This window comes from Gadus macrocephalus, chromosome 13 (genome assembly GCF_031168955.1).
Source record: "Gadus macrocephalus chromosome 13, ASM3116895v1".
Lineage (NCBI taxonomy): Eukaryota > Metazoa > Chordata > Actinopteri > Gadiformes > Gadidae > Gadus > Gadus macrocephalus.
In genome coordinates this window covers 13,752,822-13,776,604 of record NC_082394.1, presented here as the reverse complement: position 1 = coordinate 13,776,604, position 23,783 = coordinate 13,752,822, and the positions used below count along the sequence as shown (strand labels likewise).

General features: G+C 45.9%; 2 protein-coding genes across 3 annotated transcripts in view; one reads left to right on the top strand and one right to left on the bottom strand.

The window, feature by feature from the left end:
- The window catches only part of col2a1b (collagen, type II, alpha 1b), a 44,594-nt gene extending 28,725 nt beyond the window's left edge, over positions 1-15,869 (top strand). For both annotated transcript variants that reach the window (XM_060069697.1, XM_060069696.1), the window contains 23 exons: positions 59-103; positions 223-321; positions 2,248-2,355; positions 2,558-2,611; positions 2,724-2,777; positions 3,030-3,083; positions 3,633-3,686; positions 5,284-5,391; positions 6,674-6,727; positions 6,842-6,895; positions 7,039-7,200; positions 8,273-8,380; positions 8,786-8,893; positions 9,468-9,521; positions 10,021-10,128; positions 10,478-10,531; positions 10,730-10,837; positions 10,981-11,034; positions 11,234-11,341; positions 11,838-12,126; positions 12,604-12,791; positions 13,278-13,520; positions 14,189-15,869. In XM_060069697.1, the coding sequence (XP_059925680.1) occupies positions 59-103; positions 223-321; positions 2,248-2,355; positions 2,558-2,611; positions 2,724-2,777; positions 3,030-3,083; positions 3,633-3,686; positions 5,284-5,391; positions 6,674-6,727; positions 6,842-6,895; positions 7,039-7,200; positions 8,273-8,380; positions 8,786-8,893; positions 9,468-9,521; positions 10,021-10,128; positions 10,478-10,531; positions 10,730-10,837; positions 10,981-11,034; positions 11,234-11,341; positions 11,838-12,126; positions 12,604-12,791; positions 13,278-13,520; positions 14,189-14,335 (2,415 nt within the window). In that variant the 3' untranslated portion in view covers positions 14,336-15,869. The remainder of the gene's footprint in view (positions 1-58; positions 104-222; positions 322-2,247; positions 2,356-2,557; positions 2,612-2,723; positions 2,778-3,029; positions 3,084-3,632; positions 3,687-5,283; positions 5,392-6,673; positions 6,728-6,841; positions 6,896-7,038; positions 7,201-8,272; positions 8,381-8,785; positions 8,894-9,467; positions 9,522-10,020; positions 10,129-10,477; positions 10,532-10,729; positions 10,838-10,980; positions 11,035-11,233; positions 11,342-11,837; positions 12,127-12,603; positions 12,792-13,277; positions 13,521-14,188) is intronic.
- LOC132470818 (leucine-rich repeat-containing protein 3-like) lies at positions 15,040-22,205 on the bottom strand. The gene is made up of 2 exons (XM_060069703.1): positions 20,924-22,205; positions 15,040-19,227 (listed from the first exon to the last, which is right to left on the bottom strand). Exon 2 carries the CDS (start codon positions 19,154-19,156, stop codon positions 18,272-18,274), a length of 885 nt encoding a protein of 294 aa, XP_059925686.1. The 5' UTR covers positions 19,157-19,227; positions 20,924-22,205; the 3' UTR covers positions 15,040-18,271.
- Between the last annotated feature and the right edge of the window lie 1,578 nt (positions 22,206-23,783).

Sequence of the window (23,783 nt, the reverse complement as noted above, 5' to 3'; positions counted from 1 at the left end):
TCTCTCTCTCTCTCTCTCTCTCTCTCTCTCTCTCTCTGTGTCTCTCTCTCTCTTCAAGGGTGTTCCCGGAGAGGGTGGAGCAGCTGGCGTGACCGGACCTAGAGTACGTTGACCCTCCTCTTCCTCTCTCATACCGTAAACTGCCTCTGATTGGTTGGTTGGTTGGTTGGTTGGTCTCGTTGACTTCTCACTGACCGTCCCCTCGGTGGTGTTCCCCTGCAGGGCGAGAGAGGTTTCCCAGGAGAGAGGGGAGGTGCCGGGCCTCAGGGTCTTCAGGGACCCCGTGGTCTGCCTGGAACCCCCGGGACTGATGGACCCAAGGTGAGGCTGCTGCCAGGACACGGGGGGATGGAAGCAGTGGGATTGAATAAAAACATCCGTGATACACTGATATTAAACACAAAAAAAAAATTCTATTGATATTTAGTGCAAAACATATTCCGGACTATATAAATATATAGTCCATTTACTACGGTTTCATATATATAAGACAGTTAAAATCGATTTGTTCTTATAATAAAAAACCCTCTGTAAAGTTCAGGTACTTTCAGAGCTCCTTAATATAAACTGTAATGCAGCAAAAGTAAGTAACTAATGGCTAAGCAATTTTGGTTCCAATAGCTGCACCAAAGTGTCGCATAGACAGGCAGGCCTGCTGAATACTCGCTGACAACTCATTGTGATCGTATCATTAATTAATGGAATCATTTTGTCCAACGATGGGTTCCATTCTTCACATAAGGACGAGTGAAAACGAGTTGTTGTTTTGCGAATAGCTTACATTTCGGATTAGACTGCAGATGGTGTGAGTCAGTGCTGAGTTAGGTTTCTTGTTCTGCAGTAGTGACAGTAATGCTGTTGTTCCCTGGGAAGTAATAGCATTTCCATGCAACTACATCTACATTATTGTCTTGGCAACATGATATTCTAACCTTTGAAATGGCCTGGCAAAGTCTACCAAAGATCAAGCACAGAGAGAGTGAGGCCGTATGATCTGTGATTCACACTGCAGTGCATGACTTTACACAATGTTTGCCTGAAGGTCGCACAGAGGGCTCCGTCACAGAGAAGACACATTGAGGATTTGACTGATGGATTGCAATAGTACTACCGAAATAGTACTACGACCCCAGTAAAGCGGATTACGATTCTCGTAATAACATTAGAAATGAGCCGCCTTTTGATATGCAGGACACTCCAAAAGACCGGCTCTACCCCCCGCCTCTTCCCCTCTCCCCTGCACCCAACCCAACCCACACCCACACCGTATTTTTGGCAGCCGAATTTGGACATTGGCGGAGCAAGTAGACGATGGTTATGGCTCAGAGCAGGAGGAGGAGGAAGATGAGGGGACGGAGGGGGTAGTGGATATGTGTCTATACGGTCTGGACCTCAGGCTGAAGGTAGGGGCTGATAACAAAAATGACTCCCAGTGCCATTTTTTTGTTGTTAAACCGGAGGCAATGGCTGGCCTGGCCTGGACGACTTGGTGTCAAATCAAACTTTGGTGGTAGTGGGCCGGATGAAAGTGTGTGATGTTTCTAGTCCCCTTGGATCGATGTTCCAAGTCTGGGTCATAAAACACACATTTCTAATTGAAAGCCTATTAAACAGGCGCTATATATGTCATTCACCACATCACAAACACGCTGGGAGAAAGAACAAGCTGTGACTGACATCTCAAACTGTGACGTCAGTCACAGTTTGGATAAACTGACAAACTGACAAATGCCATTTGTCATGTTCCATGACATTCGATTTTCTGAAATCACAAAACAAAAGGTATCTATAAGCTGACAGCTGAAATTGAAAAATACCCTAATGTGTCAGTGAACAGTCTTTGTATCTTATGATTTCATCCACTGTCCCAAGACCAGCAGCCAATACAGGATGTGTGGATGTGCTCCTCTGTTGAATCTGCTAAATAATGGGCTGTCTTCTATCACTCACTGTCAACACCATTGTCACAATGTGCTTGTGACTCACTTGCAGAATTGGAAAATAAAATATTGAGGCTTGACGAAAGCCATAACAAGCTTTACCTTTCGAGGAAAAACAAGAAAACAGCAGTGGTCATTTCATCGACCGGGAGATGAGATATACAAAAAAAAGAAAACCTGTGTTCAATAATCACACTGGCTCATGTGCTTGCATGGAGTGGCTCAATTTTCTGTCTTGCTTTGTCTCTCTCTCTCCCCCTCACTCTTTCCATCCCCCTAATCTACGAACCCGTGTCGCCCGCGATAGGGTGCGATTGGACCCGCAGGTGGTCTCGGAGCCCAGGGCCCCCCCGGTCTGCAGGGTATGCCTGGAGAGAGAGGAGCCGGCGGCATCCCGGGCCCCAAGGGAGACAGAGTAAGCCCTGCCTGCAGAAGCGCCTGGATAACACACATGCATAATGTTGGTTCAGTCGTAAGCTGTAATGTTTCTACACTTAAGGGTAGGACCCTTCATGTAAAGAGTGTGTAGGGAAGGGAGGCAACGTGGGCGTGTTGAAAATGTGGAACACTGGATTAAAATGGCTCATTGAGGTTTTGTGTCCCTTGGTTTTCCTCAGGGTGACAACGGAGAGAAAGGACCAGAAGGCGCTCCTGGAAAAGATGGTTCTAGAGTGAGTTTCTTCTGCCCCAGTGGTGGATGGTGTCATTATTTTTATAGTTCTTTTTACTACAATTTTTTTTTTAAATGTGTTATAACAAAACTTCATTTATTTCCTCCTTCAGGGTCTGACCGGCCCCATCGGACCCCCTGGCCCTGCTGGACCCAACGGAGAGAAGGTGAGAGTCATCATCACGTTATTCTTGTATCATTAACCTTTACGTGCTACTTGCTCAGTGAACACAATTCATTCATTTCTATGGAAGATTCCATGGAAAACAATAAAAAAAGGAACACAGTTGTAATCGTTTTCTCCCCTCTTTGTGGGGAGAGTGTATGCGGAGTGAATTAGAGCCACATGAACATCAGATGTGTGTGTAATTGAATCTATTGTCGGCGGTTGTGTATCTGACTTGTTATTCTTCCGACAGGGAGAATCTGGCCCATCCGGCCCCAGTGGCGCGCCAGGTACCCGCGGTGCCCCTGTGAGTAACCCTTTTCCGCCGGACCCATCCGTGGTTCCTTTAGCTACTCAGGTACCTGTGTAGATAGAGATAGAGTCAGAGGAAGGACTTCACCTGGCGTATGAAGTCCCTCACCTTTATCACGTCAAAATAGGTTTTGCCCTGATTCGAAAGGACGTATCTCCACAAGCTATGCCACGTTTAAATGCGTGATCAAGAATCAGTTGAGATACGCGATTTACCATCAGTTGAGATGCGTGATTTGGAATCAGTTGGGATACGTGATTTGGAAGCAGTTGAGATGCGTGATTTATAGCCAGTCGAGATGCGTGATTTATAATCAGTTGAGATACGTGATTTAGAATCTGTTGAGATACGGGACAGAGAAATCACATATTTCAATTTTCAACAGATTCTAAGTCTCAACATCAATGTTGAGATAAGTGATTTAGAATCAGGCGAAAACGTCTTTCGACAATAAATACTTACTGTGAGCATTATGGGATTTATACTGTATAGCGCCACTGAGGATGACTCCTTATTCATGTCCCGCTGTCCTCTTGTTCTCAGGGCGACAGAGGTGAGACTGGCCCTCCCGGACCTGCTGGATTCGCTGGACCTCCTGTAAGTATCTGACTACCATAAAACCAGGCCCAAACAAACCTTGCATATATACAAATATCATGTTTGAATTCCGGACCTAAAGTTCTGGGTTTGATTCCCTATATATGCAGAAGCTCATGTAGTTATCATTGATCAGGATGCCATCCCCCACTTGCTCCATGGTGTTCACACAACCACAGAAAAGGATCTAGCAAAGAGATATGAGTGATTGCTCTACAGTTTAGGGATAATATATTATCCCAATCCAAATAGGCTTATGTCTATTGTTTTATTAATATCCCAAAAACCTCAAATCTAGCATCGATGTGGATCAGCTTTGATCCAACATGAAGGATGAGTGGAATGTTCAGAGTCCATCTGCTGGATGAGGAAACCCTGAACAAGCCTATGACAGAGTTTAAACTAAAATAGAAACAGAGGGAGGCCACAATCTGTTTGGTGTCAATCTATAACGTCATGGAACCCCCTCCAGTCATTATGGTTAACGTATAGAAACATAAGCTGAGCTATCCATTCTTATTGACATTACAGAATAAATAAATTATACAATAGTCTTCAAGTTTTTGTTTGTTTATCTTTGCTTTCACTTTATACGGCTGTGTTGAGATAGGGCTCCATTAAGAGCATTACTTTACACCTGGCATGGGCTACAGTGAGTCACTCCTTGTGTTGTCCTTTCCTTTTTAAAGATGCATCTCATTTCCACAATCTGTTTACCCCAAGCTCCTCGGGAGAGCAGCATTAGCGTTCAGTCTTGGTATTTGTTTCATGTCCCTTAGTGTCATCCATTATGTCCCTGGCAAGGAGCGAAGGACGACATCAAATAAATGTTTTGATTAGAAGCATCCTCCACTATGGATGTTAATCAAAAGATTGTATTATCCCATTTTCGTGAAGCTGGGACTCTGCATCATTGGATGTTTTTGTTATTTCATTTAAAAGTTTATTATTATTGAATAGATGCCAGAATGATAAACGTCTGAAGTTTTCCAATCACCTTGCTCTACTCTAGATTAGACTTTGCTCAATGTCTTAAACATGTCCCAAAGGTAGATTATAATCAGTCTTAACTTATATTCACAAACAATTTTCACACTGCAACAAGAGTTTGGCTTTGATTTGGAGAATTATTCTTTCTACCAGGCATTAGCAATCGCAATGTGAAATCAACAAACACTTGCTTATTGGATTGCTCAACATTTTATCACCATCATTTTAAATGCTAACAGAGTCTGTCATTATTACTAATCAATCCATCCATCAAATCAGTTGACAGGTTTGAGCAGGGAATACATTGCTGTAGTTACGGGTAGATATAGAAAACTATTTAATAATTTGAATAATAGATACTTTGGTGGTTCTGTTAGAAATAGCACAATGAGCTTCTCATCCTAGGTCACAGTTAGTCATGACCATAAAGGTTGAAAGATCATGGTGGCTCCGCAGGTCTTTGCTGTGAACAATGACACACGTTAGAAGCCAAAATAAGAAAGTAAAGACTGAACCTTTTTTGCTGTTGTTCTTTTTTGGTGTTTGTTTCCATAGCTATACTTTTACTTGTTTGTTGACTGTTTTGCATAACTCTTTGCTCCCTCAGGGTACAGATGGCCAGCCTGGACTGAAGGGAGATCAGGGAGAAGGCGGACAGAAGGGTGACGCTGGAGCCCCCGGACCTCAAGGACCCTCTGGAGCCCCCGGACCTGCGGTGGGTCTCACTACCAGTACTGAAGCAGGCAGTCACCAACATGTCACTCACTACCAGTACTGAAGCAGGCAGACACCAACATGTCACTACCAGTACTGAAGCAGGCAGACACCAACATGTCACTACCAGTACTGAAGCAGGCAGACACCAACATGTCACTACCAGTACTGAAGCAGGCAGACACCAACATGTCACTACCAGTACTGAAGCAGGCAGACACCAACATGTCACTACCAGTACTGAAGCAGGCAGACACCAACATGTCACTACCAGTACTGAAGCAGGCAGTCACCAACATGCCACTCACTACCAGTACTGAAGCAGGCAGACACCAACATGTCACTACCAGTACTGAAGCAGGCAGACACCAACATGTCACTACCAGTACTGAAGCAGGCAGACACCAACATGTCACTACCAGTACTGAAGCAGGCAGACACCAACATGTCACTACCAGTACTGAAGCAGGCAGTCACCAACATGTCACTACCAGTACTGAAGCAGGCAGTCACCAACATGTCACTACCAGTACTGAAGCAGGCAGACACCAACATGTCACTACCAGTACTGAAGCAGGCAGTCACCAACATGTCACTACCAGTACTGAAGCAGGCAGTCACCAACATGTCACTACCAGTACTGAAGCAGGCAGACACCAACATGTCACTACCAGTACTGAAGCAGGCAGACACCAACATGTCACTACCAGTACTGAAGCAGGCAGACACCAACATGTCACTACCAGTACTGAAGCAGGCAGACACCAACATGTCACTACCAGTACTGAAGCAGGCAGACACCAACATGTCACTACCAGTACTGAAGCAGGCAGTCACCAACATGTCACTACCAGTACTGAAGCAGGCAGTCACCAACATGTCACTACCAGTACTGAAGCAGGCAGTCACCAACATGTCACTACCAGTACTGAAGCAGGCAGACACCAACATGTCACTACCAGTACTGAAGCAGGCAGTCACCAACATGTCACTCACTACCAGTACTGAAGCAGGCAGTCACCAACATGTCACTACCAGTACTGAAGCAGGCAGACACCAACATGTCACTACCAGTACTGAAGCAGGCAGACACCAACATGTCACTACCAGTACTGAAGCAGGCAGACACCAACATGTCACTACCAGTACTGAAGCAGGCAGTCACCAACATGTCACTACCAGTACTGAAGCAGGCAGACACCAACATGTCACTACCAGTACTCGGAAAGCATGTTTTGTTTTTGCTTGCATGTATTTGAACCTGCATTGTGTTTTTATTCCAGGGTCCTACTGGTGTTTCTGGACCTAAAGGTGCCCGTGGAGCTCAGGGACCCCCTGTAAGTGTGAAGCCCCCGTGGAGCCCACGTTATTAAGACCTCAGAAATGACAGACGTGGAGGTTAGAGTACAGTACCCCATACGCTGGCCTTAACGCCTCCCTCCTTCTGACAGGGCGCCACTGGTTTCCCGGGTGCTGCCGGCCGAGTCGGACCCCCTGGTCCTAATGTAAGTGAATTCATGCTGCCACAACACACTCAGGACCGCTGCCATGGCGCTAGACGATGCCTTTCTCCGAAAGCTCGCGATGAGGCCTCGAGCTTACCCTTTGTGCTCCCTGTGCTGGACCTCGCGGTGCGCTCTCTCCTCAGGGTAACCCTGGAGGCTCCGGACCCGCAGGCCCTCCCGGTAAAGACGGACCCAAGGGCGTGAGGGGAGACGGCGGGCCGCCTGGTCGTCAGGGCGACGCCGGACTCCGTGGACCCGCCGGTACCTCTGGAGAGAAGGGAGACCCTGGCGAGGATGGTCCTAATGTAAGCGCCCGTCCCTCGCATGGCTCACAATGTCCTTCGTCGTCATCCTAGTGTCTCCTCGAGCTGCTAGGGCTCTCACCATGAAGGCGACGTGCCTCGAGTCTTGACGACCGCAGGTTCGATTCCCACCTGCGGTCCTATGCTTCGTTGTCATTCCCTCTTTCCGTTTTTAACAATTTTCCAGTCTGTCTTTAATGTTTTGTCCGTAGAGGGCTAACACAATCATAAGAATGTACAATTCTACAGAGGGCAACACACACATTCAACCAGAAAGTACCCACACACAATATGACCAATATCCGGAGACACAAACACACAGACACACATATCCACCCACAACTACACTTCTATTCAACACCTTTCAAATGCTATGAAGATGTCCCCCTGTTCCCTATTATCCACAATAGAAACACTCCCTGATGTGTTTACTTTCCATCCTCACAACCAGCTGTTCCTTATGTTGTCCACAATCTCTCTGCTCATACGCTGAGCTGTCAGTGTCCCATCATGCCCCATAATGGCGGACATACAGATAGGACGGACGGACGGACGGACGGGGGGGGGGGAGCAGCAGCAGCAGGAGTTGACAGACAGCCTGATGGAGGAGATAGAGCAAAAGGAGACGGTGGAAAGGGGGGAGGGGGAGGCTCTTAAAAGAAACCCGGCCTGCACTCACCAGCCGCCATTAAGTTACACAGCTTAGAAAACAGAAGACAGCAAAGGGACGAGGATGAAGATCTTTCCCACTGCAGACAGCTCTGTGAGATGGGGAAAAAGACTGCAAAAATCAGGGCATCATAGCAGGGCTGATGACCAAATGTGACTTACAACGCAACCCAATGGTTGTACGCCACAGACAGGCAGTGTTCCTAGGATCAGTGGTCAGTGAGTGGATGTTGACAACCGCCTGCCAGAGTGTGCACGCCATCACCATGGAGATAAACAATGAGTGGGAATAATATAATTAATTATCTCCCACCTGGGTCTCCTTCATCGACCGCCTTTTAACCCTTGCCTTTTTTGTTCTCCTCCTTTCCTCTCCCTTCGTATCACTCCTCTCTCCTTCTCGCAGGGCCCCGACGGCCCCCCAGGGCCCCAGGGTCTGTCCGGGACACGTGGTATCGTGGGTCTGCCTGGACAGCGTGGAGAGAGAGGCTTCCCCGGCCTGCCTGGACCATCTGTGAGTGTTACCCCTGTCTAAATCGCCCTCATACTCATCCCAACGAAAATACAAATTCACAGCAGTACCCCGTCAGGTGCTGACAATCAACAGCGATAACTATCAGAGCGGAAGAAGCCATTCCCTCGACAGGAACATCAGAGAAGGATTCTTACTTTGGATGGGTTGAACAACTTCCATATCGAACACTTTTGATTAAAATGTAAATACTTCACTCTGGATTATCACCTTTATCTGACTATTCAGCCATAATCAAAGAAAGGTGTGTATGTAAATAATAATGTTTTTAAGGCACGTCTTTTTCATGTTATGGCGATTAGTATGATTCGCCCCTGTTTGGTTCACTTTAAACTCCTCACCGGTCTGAGTCCTTAACCCCCCCCTGCGGCCCCCCTCTCTCTCAAGGGTGAGCCTGGTAAGCAAGGAGCTCCCGGTGGTAGTGGGGACCGTGGACCCCCTGGACCTGTGGGACCCCCCGGACTCACAGGACCTGCTGGAGAGCCCGGCCGAGAGGTAAGACAGTGAAGACCAAATTCAGAGTGCACACCAAACTCAGACCGGCCGGCTAGACACCGGCATCACGTTTGATTTGCAGTTCAGCGCTTCATGAATTGCTAAAAGTGGGGCAATGTGAAGGAATGATGGGTCCAGTTCCGCATGGATTTTCTGTCACGGATGATAATTAATTGATGTGCACACATTATTTTCCAGCCTTTTGTAAGGCAAAGTATTTCATCTGCAGTAATATTGAAATGATGAACCAGCAGTGAATCCAAATTGGAATAATACGCAAAAATAACCAATCATCATAACAAATCATCATTATCTCAGAAATAGTATTACCCTGAAAGATAATACAATTGCATAACATTACCATTAGCTTTCAGAAAGAAGTTTCTCAGATCTAGTACATTACTATTGTAGTACTTTGCCTTCATTGTTTCAGTGGACACATTGAAATACCTTTCTAGTTAAACTAGGATCTATCAGTTCTAATAGTCAACATCAGAGATATAAGAATGCTTTCTCATCATAAGCCAGTACTAAAACCACAAATGCTCAATCATGTCGTTCTGCCATCCCATAGGGCAACCCTGGATCTGATGGACCCCCTGGTAGAGATGGATCTCCTGGAATCAAGGTGAACCCCTCACCTTCATGTGTCTATATAATCTGTTCATGATCCTGCATGGTAAACTATTTAAATGAAGTGAGTCCTCAGTTAGTCACTACAGCATTCATTAGTGATTATTATGTAATCCTGTGGGGGCCACCAGGGTCAGAAATTAACAGGAGCTCAGGGGGCCTTTCGTCCTGAAATAAGGATGCTATTGGCTTTTAAAGGCCCCCATAAAAAAAAAGTAAACTTCAGTATTTTGCTCTGTATGTGCAAAGCAGGTCCTCTTTTATTTTACATTAAAGTTATTGAATGTTGTTCTTGCAAGCAACATAAGGTATCACACAACATTTGATCAAACTGCCCTGGGAACGTTCCAAAAGGCCCTAAAAGGTATTACCCAGGGGCAAAAGACCCCTGTTTAAAAACAGTTTGTTTTCTGCCCTTGTGGACAAACCGGTGTTGTCGTCGTACCTGCACCTTGTTCTCCACGCCTGACTCTACCACTGTGTTGTGATCTCAGGGTGACCGTGGCAACACAGGTCCCGTGGGCGCCCCAGGAGCGCCGGGCTCCACCGGGGCATCCGGTCCAGTGGGCCCCACCGGGAAGCAGGGAGACCGAGGAGAGTCTGTGAGTACCCGGAGGAGCTCATCCCCTATATTCAATGCAATGGAGCTGTACACAGACGCGATCGACTGTCCACTGGGGGACATCACATTATCAAGGAGAACTCCATCGCAAGGACAGCAGAACGCCCCTTTCAGAATACCAAAAATCGCGTCCAGTGCAAGAAATCAGACTATTATATTTTAGATCATTCCGATTTTATTCCACCGTAGAGAAAAATAGAGACAACGCATAAATAGTGACTTTTTTTTATGTGATAGTAGAATAGTAGAAAGTATCAAGGATGATGAAATGTCACAACAACACTGTTACCTGCTGGTTTCACCATCGCCTCTTCCTCGCTTCTCCTCAGGGAGCGCAAGGACCTTCTGGCCCTGCCGGACCTGCTGGAGCCAGAGGAATGGCTGTGAGTACACACACAAACACACACACACACAGACCAACATGCCGGTACCCAACAACTGGTGCACCAGATAAATCCTTGTGAGTTAAAGTTGGTGTTAGCAAAACTGATAACTAAGTTACAGATAACATACTACGTATTTTGTATCCATGTCTGGGTATTCGATGTACACCGACCAGGTCTCGATATGTGTGTTCCTAGGGACCCCAAGGCCCACGTGGAGACAAGGGAGAGGCAGGAGAGTCTGGTGAGAGGGGACAGAAGGGACACCGAGGATTCACCGGTCTCCAGGGTCTGCCCGGACCTCCGGTAAGTCCCAAACCACCAACCTTTCTATTGGTCTCCGGATACTTTTGACATTAATGTAGACATTGGAACCTACCAATGATATCCTCATATCATCATCAACATCGACATCAGCATCAGCGCCATCCTCATCTTGTCCCCCCCAGGGTCAAGCCGGAGACCAGGGAGCCACCGGACCAGCCGGACCCTCAGGAGCCAGAGTGAGTAACGGCTCCGATCAGCAACATCAATAGACTGGAGGGATAACAGTGAAAATATTATACAATAGTGAATTATAAAAGGGATGTCGTCTAGATGTTGCTCTGCTCAGAGGCGTTTAGGTCGTTTTTTCCTTTGAGGTTGAGGTTCGTCAGAGGACAAAATTAAGGTCCTCTTGTTTTGTTCTGCTTGTTCTCGTAGGGACCCCCCGGACCTGTCGGCCCTGCTGGAAAGGACGGTTCTAACGGTATGCCTGGACCCATCGGACCCCCTGGACCCCGCGGCCGATCTGGAGAGTCTGGTCCATCTGTAAGTGTCCTCTGACCAGAACCCCTGGGTCTCATTGATGCCTAGAACAGGTTCAACAGAAATCAGGACATGTGTTTAATCTGTGGTTCAGGTCCCTCAGTTTTGAAGAGGATGCATCCTTGGACTATGGATGTTGACGCACAGTGACCCAATGTGTTAATGTATTCAATGTATGAGATAAAGACACATTGCGTGTTCTCAAAATATACATACAGTGTCTTCACTCAGCTTGATGAGGATTTCATGGATGATTACCAACGTCTATCCGTATTATTTAAATATCCCATATTCTGAACAAATCCTATGACGTACATTACGCTCAATACTTTATCTTGACACGTAAAGTAGTAAACAATAATAAAACATCTCAGAACAAAGCCGTGAACAATATATCCCTGAGCTTCCATTGAATGACCTTCACAGGTCTGAACCGTGCTTTAACCTTTAACCTCCTCTGTCCCTCTCTCTCTCTCTCTCTCTCTCTCTCTCACTTTAGGGACCCCCTGGAAACGCCGGCCCCCCTGGTCCCCCCGGCCCACCCGGCCCCGGCATCGACATGTCCGCCTTCGCGGGCCTGTCCCAGACGGAGAAGTCCCACGACCCCATGAGGTACATGAGGGCCGACCAGGCCGCCGGCAACCTGCGCCAGCACGACGCCGAGGTGGACGCCACGCTCAAGTCCCTCAACAACCAGATCGAGAACATCCGCAGCCCCGAGGGCTCCAAGAAGAACCCGGCCCGCACCTGCAGGGACCTCAAGCTGTGCCACCCCGACTGGAAGAGCGGTAAGTGGCTCCATTGAAGCGGCCCTGAGTGCGCAGCGAGGGGTGCGAGGCGCATCCTCGCACCCCTGACACAACAGGGATTCGGAAGGCCGCGACGTGCCACGGATAATCACATATCGCATGTTTGTTGTTTTGCATTTTGTGTTCTGCATGAAAGATACTAGAGTATATACTACTATACTGTACTATATACACACATGCATTGAGTAGTTTAAGAAATGTCTAGGTGTATCATTGCGTGTAAATGCTATTGTGTTGTGACAGTCTCTTTTGATAATGTTTTCAATTATTTTGTGCACCTTTTATTATTGCTCTTATGTGTATACGGACACATTTTCGTATTTATTTGCATTAGCTTTATTGTTTTATTGTTTTTATCTCTTTTGTTTTTCTACTACTGTCCTGTACCAGAATTCCTGTGTGGGATAAAAACAAGTATAGTAAAGTAGGTAAACTAATCATCCGTTCTTTGTGCAGGAGAGTACTGGATCGACCCCAACCAGGGCTGCACCATCGACGCCATCAAAGTGTTCTGCAACATGGAGACGGGCGAGTCCTGTGTCCACCCCAAGCCCGCCAGCATCCCCCGCAAGAACTGGTGGTCCAACAAGAGCAAGGACCGCAAGCACGTCTGGTTCGGAGAGACCATGAACGGAGGATTCCACGTGAGTGACACTGTGACGCCCAGACCTCCGCGCTGGGCACAACGACAAAAGACACTAACAGTTAGTGTGTATAAGGTGTGAGTGTTGCTAGGATGTGTGATTGTTGGGGGGGTTTCTGTAAGTGCTGGAGGGAATAGGAGGATGAAAACAACATCTTAATCCTACTGTGACAGTTAAAGCTCATGATTTCCTAAGACGAACGGAGTCACAATGTCGGATTACTACTTGCCTTTGAGCAAGACATTAACGCATGCAGTTGGTCCCCAGGTACAGAATTATAGCGGCCCACTGATCATCATCCAAAGACACTTAAAGAAGTCATTCCTAAAAATAAACAGTGTCAGCCAAGGGGAAAAAGCGTCAGAAAAAGGCTTTCAAATTCCAACCACTTTTCACACATTTTCTTCACACTTGTCTCCTCCACCCCCCACCTCCAACCCCCCACCTCCACATCCACGCCGCCCCGCCTTCGCCCGCCCCGCGCAGTTTAGCTACGGCGACGACAGCCTGGCGCCCAACACGGCCGCCATCCAGATGACCTTCCTGCGGCTGCTGTCCACCGAGGCGTCCCAGAACCTCACCTACCACTGCAGGAACAGCGTGGCCTACCTGGACGCCGCCACGGGCAACCTGAAGAAGGCGCTGCTGCTGCAGGGCTCCAACGACGTGGAGATCAGAGCCGAGGGCAACAGCCGCTTCACCTACAGCGTCATGGAGGACGGATGCACGGTGAGGACGGAGGAGCTGCTCACACACACACACACACACGCGCGCGCACACATCGAGTTGTCTTACGGGTTTTCTGTTGAACCTAAGGCAGGGTTTTCAGAATGCATAAATAAGTGGTGAACAATACAGTACAGATTGACACTGTATTGACCGGTGTCAATTACCTTTTCACTTGAATGTTTTTTAAGATGTTGAAATTGATTGCTGATCGATCGGTTCAACCACACAGACACATTCCGACATATGACCTTGACGTCCTTCCCATTGTTGGCGGAGGCAGCTCGTGTCAGCACTCTGGATTGGAAATGAATGGGGGTCGGCCCTTTAGTACTGCTTTTCCTTACATCGGTAGAACCGTAGCGTAAGATATACTTAGAGTTTGATTGCAGTTACAGGCTGATTCTATTGCTGTGTTTTGGTAGTTGAGCCAGTCTCCCTTTCCAACTCTTTTGACTGCCACAGAGTCGGATAGTTATTCATACATTAACCTTTAGCTGAATCATACTTAGTGCAATCATTTTAAACACACTAAATCCTGAGATGACCTTCAGCGATCTGCTTTGGGTCTGCTGCAGCCGGGCCTTCAAAAAAATGTGAAAGCCACTCTCATACACCGTGCACTCTGGCACTCACATGGACACCCTCTCCTTATGTCCCTCTCCTTACAGAAACACACAGGGCAGTGGGGCAAGACTGTGATCGAGTACCGATCGCAGAAGACCTCCCGCCTGCCCCTGGTGGACATTGCTCCCATGGATATCGGTGGAGCAGATCAGGAGTTTGGTGTGGATGTGGGAGCAGTCTGCTTCTTGTAAGAAGCACGAGGGATCCAAAGATGAGCGACGAAGCGGAAATTGGACGGAAAAAAACAAAAAATGAGAAGAACGCGCTTCGAAACGAGGAGGAGAGGAACGAGAAAGATCAAGGCCCTCTTTTTATTTTATTTTTAAACTGGACTTTTTTTTTCTAAGTAAAAAAAAGTGCTTCTTCCAGTCGTACTCCATAGGATACCTGCACTGAATGGCACCCGGCAAACGACATCTGTGATTCATCCAACATTGCCTGCAGTCTAATCAACTCTTATGGACACCCAGGGACCCCCCCTCCACACCTCTCCCACCTACCCTGGGTGATCAGTAACCCCCCCCTCCCTCCCCCCACCCAAACCCCCACCGCCTAGAAGGAGGAATACCAAGGAGAACGAGGGAACATGCCAGGGAACTACAGAGAGAGAAACAGAAAGGTGATTGTTGGTGCTATTTATTTATTGTTTAGGTCCGGGTCCCAGGTGTGTTAGGACTGAGCATGCCACCAAATCAAAAAGAAAAACACAAGAAAGATGGGAACAAAACAAACGTGCTCACAGCTTCATATTAAAGAAAGAAGGCCCCTATATTCCCTGCTGCTGTCCTATTTCCTAATCTCTTTATCCTAAACTCTGTCTTTTTCTCTCTCTCTCTCCCTCTCTCTCCTTCAGCATATCCACTAAAACTTACATATCTTATTTTTCGTAAAACCAAAAGAATCTGGCAATGTTTATTAAATGCAGGTGTTTTTATTTCTGCCACCAGTGTGTATCAGAAGGCGATTGTGTATTATAATAAAGTCAATGGTGCTATTGTTTTAAAACAGTCTGTATTTTTTAACAACCAGATGCTGATATGTAGCTACATGAATGTTGTATGTGTGTATACACATGCATACATATGTACATACATGTATACACATATATAGAAAGAAAGTACATTTTATCCCGGGATTTTATATTTCAGTTTGATAAATGTTGCTGTCAAAAAATCCTAAAAACAAAGACGACCAATTCGGAAATGATTCCTTCCTTAAATTAGATTTGTTTATTTCCTACATTTGTAATATTTTTTTATATTTTAAAGCTACCTCACACCAAGAGCAAAAAGAAAAAAGTAAGAAATTTGGCTTATTTCACACAAATTTCAATGGGACCCGTGTTGTGCAACAGTCTGATTGCAAGAGCCCCTCTACCATGACCTTCGACCCCATCCACTTCCTCCCATCAACCCCTAGCGGTCACCTCACACAGGAAGCCTCCTCGGCCTTGGCACACAGAATCACAGTGAGAGGCCTCTGGATGAAACCCAGTCGCTCATTGTAACGCAATCCAGTGCTTCCCCAAAGAGAAGGGAGCACCCTATTGGCCAGGGCACAGGGTGCATTTGTGTGAGGTTGTGTATATTCTTATTATTAATAATAGTATTATTATTAATAATAATAGCATTATTATGATGATGACGATGATGATGATGGTGATCATGACATTGTTTTTGTTACGTTTTGATTAATGTAAATTGGAAATAAAAGACAAAAACAAGTGATGGACTGAAGTGACTTTTCTTTGCTATCCCTGCATTTTTTAATTTTAAAGGGAAGAAATTGGTATAGCTTTTTACAGGAGGTTAAACATAAAGCTGCCCTTAAGATGTATGCTTCCTCCATTAAGGGCCTTTCTGGGGTGGCCGATCTGCACTTTTTCAGGGCTCAGGGCATTCAAGCAGTCAGAGCACTTGGATTGAGTCCAAAGATGGTGGGGATGGAAGTCGAAGCAGGACTGAAGGATATCTTATACCTGATGCATGTTTTCTTTCTGTTTATATTGGAGTGAGGTACTGTGAAAAAGTAAAAAAAACACAGCCGTGCTGATGACTATGATCCACATCTTTATTGCTTCCATCTTTATTTCATCATACATATTTTTTTATGTAAATTGAATTTAATGGCAGCTAAGCAATAAAAAAAAGCATCACAATGGACTAAAGCAGGCCGTGTGTTGAATATCATGGATATTCTGTTGTTTTTTTTCCAATTCATTTATTATTTTGTGTGAAATTGCTTTCCGAAGCAATTGGATTTTTTATTCTGAACAACAAAACAATAAAATACCCTCGGCTCCTTGACCGACCATGTATGCTTGACAAGATTTGGATCGCCCAAACTTGACCTCACCTCTGTTTTACACCCTGGACTGCAGTTAAACCATTTACCGTGACAGTAATATTGTTGTGTCTACTTATTACTAATTCATAGTAAATGTTCACCTAAACAACAACACCAACTTCCACAACCAAGCAACTTGCTGTCTTTACTTGAATGCAGAAAAAAACAGCACATATAGGACAGGAACATTGTATACATAAACTATGATCCTAAATAGAAGACTTGTACCAATCCAGTTCACCACATAGGACAATGGAATAGAGAGTTGCTCTGCTACATTTGCTAACACGTTGTAAAGGGTGTAACTGTACACAACTATTAGTTCATCACCTGATAGAGAGACCTGACGCGACATGCAAGCGATCACCGTCCTGCAAAACACCCTTTGAGACATTTGTATTAACATTGGAATGCCAAAGGCCATCAAAAGATTTGTCAGTGCCTGGCCGAGTATGAAAGTATATAGAATAGTATTGATGTTATGTTATGCAATTTACCAATTTAAATTAAACCAGTGTTGTTGTAAGTGCAATTAAAAAAGATAGATATAGATATAGATATATCTATATAAATATAATCTGTAATATCAAATAAAGATTGTGTAAAGTTAAGTTTATGAGAGAATATCATTCATTGGTGATAACTCACGACAGAAAGAATAAGGCTTTGGGAAAAATGTGTGTCAACAAAATCAAGAAAGACCAATTGGTAGTTCCACTCAGTGCAGCTCATAAATAACTGTACTCAGGGGATTAATTATGATTCCCATTAGCAGAGAGACACTCAAGCATAAAGACCTTGTTAATATTGCCTCCAAAGATGGCAATAATTGAACCATTTCTAAATGTGGTCTTAATTTGAATAAAGCTGTAAGGATGGCAAGCTGCAGATTCTCCTTCAAAACAATGACAGCTGATTTGCTACAGCTTTGTCTGAACATAATTCACAATCCTGAGTGGCTTTCCAAAATTTACATTAAACTCATTTGAAAATACATGACTAGCCTGATGACCTTGAAATTAAAAAATATATTAAAATAATAAATGAGGTAAACGATAAAATATTCACAAGCATTAAAAAATCATCAGTGAATTTAACGAGGTAAAACCTTCAGCTTACTGCAGGTCCATGTTCTTTAAGGTTGTCTTAATGAGAAAAAACTCCTCCTTTTAGTTCTTGGCCAAAACAAAAATGCCTGCTGTTGTTTCAATTAATCTTGCTGCTACCGACAGGCCATCCCCCCCAGCGCATCCCATTCACCTTCCCTGAACACCTCCAAACCAGCGTCCGGTCTCCCTGTATGGGTGTCTGTGTGTGAGGCACTTTCGGTCCATTTCATCCTCTGTTAAAGGTGCTTGTTGGCGGTCAGTGAGCCAGAACAGCGGACGTACGGATGGCTCAACGCTGGGAGATTAAAGGACAAGCCGCGTGCAAAGAAGAAAGGAACGGACCAAAAGGAAAAAGGGAGGAATCGATCACGCAGCTGCTAAAAGGCTGTTTGCTAAGATCTCACCAATTCTCATGTGAAAAGGGAGTCTGTGTTTCACCGGGAAATTACGAAATGTAATTTAAAACAACAGCACATGAGCAATTTTCTTGACAACAAAAGAAAACCCCTGTGGGCACCATAGAAACAGTCTAAAGGGCAAATTCATGTCTTGCCTGCCAAGTCAACTGGACTGGTTCCATCCAAATAGGAGAGGCTGAAAATATCAGCATTCCCCAGAATCCTTGGATCAATCCCAATCGTTCCAACCCCCTCCACCCCCGCCGGGTTTGGCCTAGAACCCGGTGCTCAGCGTGTCCGTCTCCGTGGGGACCTTCTTCGGGCTGGGCAGACTCTTCAGGTACTCCAGGTGCCTCCGGGACTCGGCCTGGTTCTGCCTCACGTAGTACACCACGTACACGATCACCATGAAGAACCACACGAACATGGTGACCAGCATGGCCACGTCGGTGGTCTTGCGCTGCATGCTGCAGAAGTTCACCCCGGCGTCCAGCAGCTTGACCAGCGGCTGGCCCGCGTGCTCCCCCTGCTGCTGCGCCCCGGGGGGCTCCTCCCAGCGGCTCCCCTCCCCGACTCCCCCGCCGCGCACCGAGGTCTCGCACACGATGCCGCTGACCGTCTCGGGCTCCAGGTTGAGCGCCTCCACCAGCTCCTGCAGGGCGCAGTCGCAGTGCCACGGGTTGTGGAAGAGCCGCGTCTTGGCGCGCGTGGCCCCAAAGTCCTGCCGGCTGGCGCGCCTCAGCTGGTTGTGGGACAGGTCCAGCAGCCGCAGCTCGGGCCCCAGGTGGCGCAGGGCCCCCGACGCCAGCGTCTCCATGCGGTTGTGCGACAGGTAGAGGTCCCGCAGGAGGGGCAGCTCGGCGAAGGCGGCCTCGGGCACCAGCCGGATGTAGTTGTTCTCCAGGTGCAGGGCCACGGTCTCCGCCGGGAGGCCGGACGGGACCTCGGCCAGGCCCGCGTCGGAGCACCACACCGTGGCCGTGTCCCAGTCACAGCGGCACTTCTCGGGGCACGGGTCGTCGGCGGCGAGGGGGCGCCAGGCCGCGGAGGACAGGAGGAAGGAGCACAGCAGCCAGAATGAGGTCGGGGACGCCGGGCTACGTTGGCCGGCGGTCCCAGCGGCGCCGTCACGTCTCTCCTCGCTCCAGCCCGTCGGCATCGCCTCACCATAGCACCCGGCCGAGGTCCAGGGTCCGATCACACACACTCACGCGTGTGTGCGTGCTGAGCCTGTCGAAGAGGGAACGTGTAGTCAGGAGTGGTAACGAGGAGACATTTTGTCTCTCTCCATAACACTCACACACACACACGCACGCACGCACGCACGCACGCATGCACACACTCACAGTAATGCTCCTACTTATTCTCACTGGCATAACATAAGGCTCACACTGAACTACATCTGAATGAAGGAGATTGTTTTTGTGTGATTCACAAGTTCCTGAATATAATACTTATTTCTGAGGTAGTGAGATAGACAGTGCAATGTTCAGATCTACTTGAATAACAGATGAATACAATCGCTGTTTAATGGTAGAAGAACACAAGCCACAATTAACTGTTCACAATCAATACTGAACCTTTTTTACATTTTTCTTAGTATGAATCATTTCGTCATCATAATCTTTACTTAAAATGAAAAAAAAAAAAAAGTCAGACATGGCCATTATTAATCATCAGCCAATGACGGGATGGGAGCAGCAACTTCAACTGTTCCCCATAATTGAATGATTTAGAAAGGTTTTCCATTATGGTCATGGATTACCTTGATATATGTGAGGGATGTTGGATCGATAGCCAAATTGGTCCTTGACACACCATTGCAGACAGGAACATTCATCATTCCTGTCTCCTTCTGTGTCAATATATAATGTATGGCACTTGCGTTGAGCCTCTTCTGTTCTTTGGTATCCACGTTTGGAGCAAAGCATTGATAAGCAACTCTTAGCAAAGGCTCATCCAGTTAGTCTTCCTTTAAAATGTAGGTTCATGTTCATCATTTTCACATTTAGAGGAAATGTATGCCCGTCATTTCACTGGGTTGTAGTTTTCAAATACAGACAGACCTGCTAAATATTAAGGGCTACATCGAATCACTAATTACAGAGCTCAAATTGTATAAAAAGATCAGAGCATGTCTTTTTTGCTAATCTGTATATATATTAAGTTGCCAGATATCAAAAATATGCTGCTGCTGTTTCTATCTAATTTCAGCTGTCCGACCACAGCATGACCTACATTTTGTTGATCGTTATATTATTTCACTCCACTGCCTGCCATTCATCAACACATGAGATAGCCTAAACATCGATCCAATCCAAATTCCTTCTGACATTTATTTTGTTACTCACGTTTCCCTTTTTTGCCTTAGGCTACTACATGAGTTAGGCCTATACAGATTATGAATTCATGCATCACTTATGATGATTAATTAATGGTCTCAAACTCACGAGTGTAAGACCATGAGTAAAGTGCAAGACAGATGGTCACTCCACAATCTCAGAAGGGAGGAAGGACCAACTCACGAAGAGACTGCATTTAAATGTCGTACACAATGAATTTACGATTTCTTATTTTGTTTCCCATTTAACTACAACCACACAATTTTAAAACATTAAACATTTTAAAGCTACAAATTCTCGATACAAATGACGGTGTTCGCATTCTTTATAGGCCTACTTGTTTTGAACATATTTACATTAAATTCACCCATGAGGAAAAACACAGCCAGTGCGCATAGACTGTAATGAAAACAGCGAGGAAACTTTTAACGACGGTATAAACGTAACGTTCCTTATTTATTTTATAAAGTTATTATAGCGGTAATGTGTTATTTATCGTGTATACGTAACCGTTAAATATACACGATAAATAACACGTTAAGGTGAAACTTATACATAAGGGAGACGTGTTTCTAATCAATTACCTGCAGAAGCCCGTTGTCCTCAAGTTGACATCCAGTGACGACCAATTAGACCGTCTCTCTCTCCTCCCAGTCGGTCGGATATATAGACAAGTCCGAGATGGAACCGAGCTAAACAAGCTTATTTGAAATATAGACCCTCGGTTGCGATGTCTGTTTTATTATTGCCACGTTAGAGACCATGAGTTGTGTCATCTCTTAGTCAAACCCAGCAAGACACTTGCCAACACTGCCTAGAAGGGGACGTCTCTCAATCCCCTCCCTCTCTCGCTCGCTCGCTCCCTCTCACCTCGCGCTCTCTCTCAAACCTCACCTCGCGCTCTCTCACCCTCCTGCATGTCATCCTGCACACACACGCACAACAGTGTTGTTGTGCGCGTGTTTTAAATTTACAATGGAAAATATTGCCCCCTCTGTTTTATTAAACCTTGTTTCCGACTAATGTAATACAATTTTAGTTAATATAAGATTTGTAAATTGATACCCTCATTTTGTAAAAAAAACAACTAAACAAAACATAGAATATGCACACGCACTCGCGAGAACACACACACAAATAAATGCTTAAGATTGACAGAAACACCCTGAGGACATGTGCTTCCTTCCTCTACCTGCCTGCTCCTGCAGCCTATGAGTTTGAATTTATATGCGCCCAACTGTCTAGGCGCGGAGAGCTTGGGACAGGTCCGACTGTCAGCACGATGACCCACATTATCTCTCCTCCATCAATGTGTCCTGCTGCTGCCATCCACATTACCGGCTAGGAACACAATACAACCTGGCTTTTCGTACTTTTGACAAACTTTTTTTCTAGTAGTTAAAGTTTCTCTGAGTCTTCTTGTCCCTGTTGATAGTGAAATAGTGAAATAGTGATTTGTGATGGTGACTATTTGGAATCTGTTGAAAAGGATCCATAAAGGACAGTCGGGAAGGCAACCATATCTCATTGTGGATAAAGCACACAATTACATGTATTGTGTACATATCTGCCCAATGAAATGAGACAAAACCAGAGTGAGATCTACAAAAAATAACAATCAATCAATTTGAAGTATAGAATTTACAACAAGTGGTAATGCCCTCTGTATGACTCGTTAACGCAAACAAGAACTACTATTCATACAAATGTCATGACAGCAAACAATTTGAACAATTAGTGCCTGAGTCACCGCATGGGAACGGGACAGTAATAGAGAGCCCACTCCATCAGGAAACGCCCACCTCAATTACAGCTGGTCGCAGAGCCATCATGTCCTCCAGAAGCTTCTGGGGTGGACACCAGGCTCTCAGCAAACATGGGGGGGCGGGGGGGGGGGGGGGGGTGAAGAATCTAGCATAAGAAGATGATGATTTGACAGCCCCGGGCAGAAACCTTTTTCCTCACAAGATGTGGAGTGGGAAAACTGACCGTGACTGTGTCAGTCTGTGATCGTCTATAAAAGAATGATCTAGAGGGTGACAAGAAAAAAATATAGACAGCGAGAGAGAGACAGAGACAGAGAGTGAGAAAGAGATGAAAATAGAGAGTGTGAATGTGCAGTGGAGGCGATAATACCCGGGGGGCTGAATCCACTAACAAAAGGGCAGACTGGGGGCAGGTGTTCCAATGTAATGCTCGCAAGCCATTTTATTCCACAGGATGGCCAACCGGGACTCCGAAACAACCTACTCTACAAGATCAACGCAAAAGCACTGCTCGGTTGCATCTGTCATTCAAATCTATTGGTCAACTGGAAGAGAACACAAAAACGGTCTCTTGACCAGATGGCAGGAAGCTTGTTTCAGTGTGCAGTGTATTTCACGACACAGCCTGGAAGCAGCTATGCTAACAAGTGCTGTACAAACAGAAAGGCCTGCTCTTGGGGCAGTGCAAAATGCTGACCAAAATGTGTCACAATGCAACACCTTCTGGAAGGTATGCAGTAATATGGTTTGTCAAGCTTGTGGCTTGAACTGAAATGACATTTGCTGGAAAAGCAGTGTTATACAATACTCACACATCCACATTACTTAATAATTTCTTCAACATTTTATTTCCATGCCATGAATGCCACCCTGGGTTTGTACGACTCAAGTCCTGTCCTTATCAGATCAGGGGGAGGAGATTAAAACATGATCAGCAACATGTGACTAGCACCAGGATTGTGTCATACCTCCATTCCAGTTGATTAGATCGAGAGCTTGGCTCGAATCCAACCAAAACCACATGAATACCAATAATGCTGAAACTGGAGTGTGTAGACCTACTTGTACAAGATGGAGGGACAGGCGCAAATGGTGTGGGGGTGTGTGTGTGTGTGTGTGTGTGTGTGTGTGTGTGCACGCGCCTGGACTGGTGAAAGGCTTTCCATCAAGCGAGGATATACTCCTTTCACGACAGTTAAATCAACGTTTGCCTTGAGCAAAATGACAGACGAAGATTTTTCGTGCATTTGAAAACGCTACAGGCCCAAATGGTGTGGAGAGTGGTTCTGTATTACCTCGAGAAGGAATAGCAGTAATCACGAGCCGTTTCGATAAGGGGTCTCTGTGTGCAGCATGGGGGAGGAAGGAACAGCTTGTGAAGGGCCATCAAAAGACTGGATGCTGAGCAGCTCTGACAGATGTAATTAACAATGAAATGAAACAATTAGCTGCCTGCTTCGACATTGGCTCACTGATGAGTCTTGCACAACGAGGGAATAAAAAGAAAGGGGCTAAACAATGAAATTACCGAGCAATTATGCACAGAAGTAATGGGGTGAGCATCTGGGAGGAGATACAAAATTGCGACCTCAAAAGATGGCGGAATATTATGGCACATTTAATACGGCAATCAATGAGTGTGCACCCACTTCATTAAGTGTAAATTAAATGAACCGTT